This window comes from Sorghum bicolor, chromosome 5 (assembly GCF_000003195.3).
Source record: "Sorghum bicolor cultivar BTx623 chromosome 5, Sorghum_bicolor_NCBIv3, whole genome shotgun sequence".
Lineage (NCBI taxonomy): Eukaryota > Viridiplantae > Streptophyta > Magnoliopsida > Poales > Poaceae > Sorghum > Sorghum bicolor.
In genome coordinates, this window is record NC_012874.2 from 4,683,886 (window position 1) to 4,688,821 (window position 4,936).

At 47.5% G+C, this 4,936-nt stretch overlaps 1 protein-coding gene across 4 annotated transcripts; it reads left to right on the forward strand.

The window, feature by feature from the left end:
- LOC8073607 (probable mediator of RNA polymerase II transcription subunit 26c) lies at positions 1,413-4,730 on the forward strand. Of its 4 annotated transcripts, none has more exons than XM_021460637.1 (9): positions 1,413-2,245; positions 2,353-2,421; positions 2,567-2,649; positions 2,760-2,833; positions 2,946-2,998; positions 3,350-3,389; positions 3,498-3,643; positions 3,977-4,085; positions 4,343-4,730. In XM_021460637.1, exons 1-9 carry the CDS (start codon positions 1,850-1,852, stop codon positions 4,456-4,458), a joined length of 1,086 nt encoding a protein of 361 aa, XP_021316312.1. In that variant the 5' UTR covers positions 1,413-1,849; the 3' UTR covers positions 4,459-4,730. The 4 variants fall into 4 exon arrangements, with proteins under 4 accessions (XP_021316312.1, XP_021316310.1, XP_021316313.1 ...); XM_021460635.1 differs by having other exon boundaries at positions 1,416-2,245; positions 2,943-2,998; XM_021460638.1 differs by having other exon boundaries at positions 1,423-2,245; positions 3,989-4,085.

A 4,936-nucleotide genomic window follows, 5' to 3' on the forward strand; every position in this document is an offset into this window, starting at 1 on the left:
ACCATTCACGGATCCGATACTGTTCGCAACTAACGGGTGTGCACTGTTCATTGAGCCAATTACTGTTAAACATAACAGGTATAGACTGTTAATTGGATCTATTACTATTTAGCATAACAGGTGTACTGTTCACTGGAGCATAACGGATATACTGTTCATTGGATCAGTTACTGTTCTACTATTTATCATAACGGGCGTACTGTTCACTGGAGCATAACAGCATACTGTTCACTGGATCCGTTACTATTCTACTTAACGGGTGTACTATTCACTGGATCCATTACTGTTAATGTACATTAAAATGTGAGAGAGACGGTGGTATACGATTATAAGGGTAAGGAGTAGATAAGTATATCACAAAAAATTCTAAAAAAACTAAAAAAAATAAGAAAGACATATCCTAACGCTTACAACATGGATATAGCTGGCATCATGTGTCATGTCATATGTGGTTAAGGTTATATTTGTCCTGCCTTCATGAGACAACAGGACACACGATGCACACATAACTGGCAGGCTTTAATTTTTCAGGCTTATCATTCTACCACCATCAACATGAATATTTTCACAGGTACATCACACAAAATGAAACTTTGATAATAGCGGTCAATTGACACACAAGACATTCAAACTAGATAGGTGTACCCAACGAGCCATGTAAGGACACTTACCATGTGTTTGGTTTAGGAGTCATGTAACACCCTGCCTCATGTTGCTCTGCTCCGATGGACGGCGCCTCGCATACGCATCCCAAGCTCACCTGCGCCTGCCACCAACTCCCCGAACACCCGCGTCCTCAAACCAAACACATGGTTACAAACACACAATTAAAAATTGTAAAAAAAAGACATCTTGTAACGCTTACAATATAAATATAAGCTAGCATTGCGTGTTCTATACGGCTGCGGTTACGCTTATTCAGTCTTCTCTAGAAGGGGGATGTTTTGGGACTACTCCGCTTCATATTTTTCTATCCAAACGGTTTCAACTCCATGCATTTTTTGAGGAAAAAAAAAGATAAAGTTATAAGAACACCTAAAGAGTTGTTTCACAAACTCTAGTTTTATATCCAACTGCTTTACGATAAGCAAAATTTATGGAACAGTGCTAAACACACTCATAATCGACATGCTGAACACCAGCCTTGCCATGAGACAGCAGGACACGATGCACACATATCCGACGGATTTTGACTTTTGAGACTTATCACTAGAGAAACACAGCCCACGATAGTTCCATGTGCTACCCAGCTTGTGCAATTATCAGTTTTATTTTTAAAAAAACCCATCTTTTTCTCCCAAAAAGTGTAAAACCATGGCAATTCCGAGAAGGAAAAAATAAATGCGGCGCAGAACCGGAGCAGCGCCCCCGCGGTTTCCGAGGCTATTTTCGTCACTCCCCGAAACAGCCCATGGGACCAGGCGGCGGAAAGCGGCCACCGGCGCGGCCAGCCCCGACCGAGAGCATCGCAATTCGCCGCAGCGCCGGCGCAGGCCAGGACACCCCCCCCGGGGGGCGCACGCAAGAACGAACCAACCCGCAGCCACGCACGGCACCACCCCGCCCGAACCGAAGCTGATTGATGCTGAGCGCAGCCAAATCCAGCCGCTAGCCATAGATAGCCAGCCCATAGGAATATCGCCAAGAATTCTCCCCGTCTCCCCGTCTTCCTCTCTCTCGTCTCCTCCCTCGTTCCGGATCCACCGCCGCAGCCTTAGCGGGCCCCGTCGCTGTCGCTCCGCCTCCCGCCCGCTCGCGGCTCGCTTGCCGGGGGGCCTCTGATTCCCCGGACGGCGCCTGTGCAGGGCGGCCGTGACTTGAGGAGTGCTCTGCTGTGGTCCGCCCGGCGATGGACCGGGGCCAGCGCCTCGGCCGCGCGCTGGACGCCTTCGGGGGCGACATGTGGGCGCTGGTTGACGCCGCGCTGGACGCGGCCGCGCGGGACCGCCCCGACGACCTGCGCGCGCGCCGCGACGGCATCGTCGAGCGCCTCTACGCCGCCGCCACCGCCGGCTGTAGCAACTGCGCCGGGCGTCCGCCGCCTCTTGCTGCTTTAGCGGCGGCGGGGCTGGATGAGGAGGACGGCGAGGAGGCGGCTCCGGCTTCTTCAGCGGTGGCTTTGGAGGCGGAGGCTGACGCGCAAGCCGGTGGCGCAGAGGAGCGAGCAGAGGAGCTCGGCGCCGGCGCGCCCGGGCTCGAGAGCAAGATCGTGGCCATAAGGGACTTCTTGGATGACCCCAATCAGGTCCTCCAAAGAAGCCATTTAATTTTTACCACCTCGCAACGCGAATTTGCTCCAAATGCGCGTCCTTTTTCACGCAAACTGTGCACGCTTGTGGTGTTTTGTCACAGCCCGAGGACGAGCTGGTGCGCTTGCTGCAGAGCCTGGCAGACATGGACGTCACCTACAGCGCCCTCCAGGTCAAAGTTCTTTTCGCCATTCTGTTCTTCCAATTGGCTTACACAATGGGTGGGCCAATCGGTTTGCTCGCTTTGTTTGAGATTGAGCAGCAGCAACTGCCATGGGAAGGGTAAAGTTTTCAAGCTTCTGTTCGTGTTCGTGCAGGAGACTGACATCGGGCGGCAGGTGAATGGTCTGCGCAAGCACTCTTCTGCCGAGGTCAGGCGACTGGTGAAGCAGCTGATCAGGTGATGAACATGGACACGAACACTGTTAAACTAGGCAGAAGATTTTCTGTTTTGAATATGCTGCCTAATTATCTTCTTTTGTGGAACCTGGTGTTGCTTGCAACTTGAAGGAAGTGGAAGGAGATAGTGGACGAATGGGTGCGCCTGCACAATTCCGGCAGTGACGGCAGCGCCACAGTTATGAGTATGTCACTGTGTAGATTTTTACAGTCTCTTTGGTTCAATCCTGTTCTTGATAATCATGATTGTTCTTGATAATCCTGATGGTTGGAAATCGGTTGCTTTGATGACAGCAGCTGATGGTGACTCCCCAGATAAAATCCAAGGCAGGAGCCACCAAAGCCCTCGGGTAATTTTTCTTGCTTAGAGTTTGCTCTGAATAAGTACACCTCAAGCTTTTTCAGTGATTCCCCTGTGTGTAGAAAGCTTCTTTCTAGTATGAAGCATCGTGCCTGGAATATTCCCTGCTCTATTATTCCCCTGTTAGTTTACCAAACCGTCACAGCTCTTAAAAGGGCGATTATCCATGCTTTTTTCGTGCTGAGTAAACTACTAGCAGTAACAGATAACAGGTTGTGCAGTGACAGTAGCAATTATCTATGGTGACACCTCTGTATTTTATTAGAGGCTGTACATTTACCTTTTCTTTATTGATCGTTGACTATGTAAAAAATACACCTTCATTGTTTGAACCTTACAGGTTTCAGGATTTCAGTATTCTCCCAGCCCACAGAGGCAAAGTGAGTGCAACATATTATCTTCCTCTGACATAGCATTCAGTTTTCATCTTTTTAATGCAGTAAAAAAATGTACTTATGGAGGTACGCTCTTTGTTTCTGAAATTTTAGATGGTTCAGCTTCAGAGAGGGCTATCAATGGGTTTGATTCAACAATGGATGCAAAGCGTAGGGCCAGCCCTGTACCAGCACATCATAATTCCAAGCAGATGAACAACAACCATAACTCTGCTACTACTACGTCATCTGCTCCAGCTGTAAGGATTTAACCAGATTTTTCTCCTTAATTCCTAGGTGGCTAGGTCCCCGTTGCTTTCAAGCCGACAGTTGTGCACTGCATTTTGTTTAAAGTAGTAGTGGCCCTCCAGTATGGATTATGGACCCCAATGAAGCATCTTTTGACCAACTTTGCCTCACATGTCACTACTCTCATTGTACAATATTGCTACTTGAAAAAAAGGAAAAGAAAAAGATTGTGTTCCACTTTCAGTGAACAAAACAGTTGTAGTTGTCAGTTCCCTAGTAAATTGTTTTTGTCGAAAGGAGTCTGGTTATTTTCTTGGATTGATAAGTCTGAGAATAATTTTCAGTTTTCTGTGCAGAAAGTGACAAGGGAGCAAAGGCAGAGTCTTTTGGACCTTGACAAGCTTGACTCTGCTAGGAAGAGGCTCCAGGAGAATTATCAAGAAGCACAAAATGGTAAATTACTGAGTTTATACCTAATCTTGAATTACAGACAGACAACATGATGATATGAGGGAAAATATTATCTCTCAGACTGTTCCTTGTCTTAATCCTTGCTTATTGTTCTGGTCATGGTGCTTTCTTTAGCAAGTGATTGAAGCAGACAAGATGTCATATCTGAAATCAATTTGTAAAAGAGGGTCTGATGACAGAAATTTGTTAACCTTTCTCTCTTTTCTCTCACGATTACCTTTTTTTTTTTCTTTTGACAGCCAAAAAGCAGAGGACAATCCAAGTGATGGACATCAATGACATACCGAAGCCAAAAAACAGAAACGCCTTCATCCGCAAGAGCGCCAGCAGTGGGCTCCCGGCGAGGAACCGATAACCTAGCCTTCATCGGCTGGACATTTGCGCCACTTGCAAACTTGTTCCCTAGAACCGCAACGGGGAAAGAGAAAGAAGCAAACGGTTTCTTGTTCTTGTTCCCCGTGTCTTGATTGCCTAGGCTTTACCTCCAGCGTAATATTGTCAGAAGTCAGGTACATAAGAGTGAACTCATATGATGTTTCTCGAGGAGAAAGAATAGAAATTAGGCACTGGTTTTGCTATCCTTTTGGTTGCTGCTATCGCTGTTGGTCAGTGGTGGATACAGTAGTATATATGCATGTCGTGTGTGTGTGCAGTAGATGCATCCCAGGTCGGCAGATTCAGCACATGGGAGTGGCAACCTTTTAGTACCATGTCCTATATTCCTGCTGCGCTTTGACGGGTTTGCCCCTCCTGCACCAAAAGTTCACCTGTACCCTTTGGCTTTGGGTGCAGATTTCGCCATCAGTACGCAACACCTGATCGGATGACATTTT

Bases quoted from the DNA above. Each gene is read 5' to 3' on its own strand.
- LOC8073607 (XM_021460635.1), top strand. From the start codon at position 1,850: ATGGACCGGGGCCAGCGCCTCGGCCGCGCGCTGGACGCCTTCGGGGGC. The intron at 2,422-2,566 runs GTCAAAGTTCTT...GTGTTCGTGCAG, and splicing joins TCACCTACAGCGCCCTCCAG to GAGACTGACATCGGGCGGCA. The intron at 2,999-3,349 runs GTAATTTTTCTT...TGAACCTTACAG, and splicing joins GGAGCCACCAAAGCCCTCGG to GTTTCAGGATTTCAGTATTC.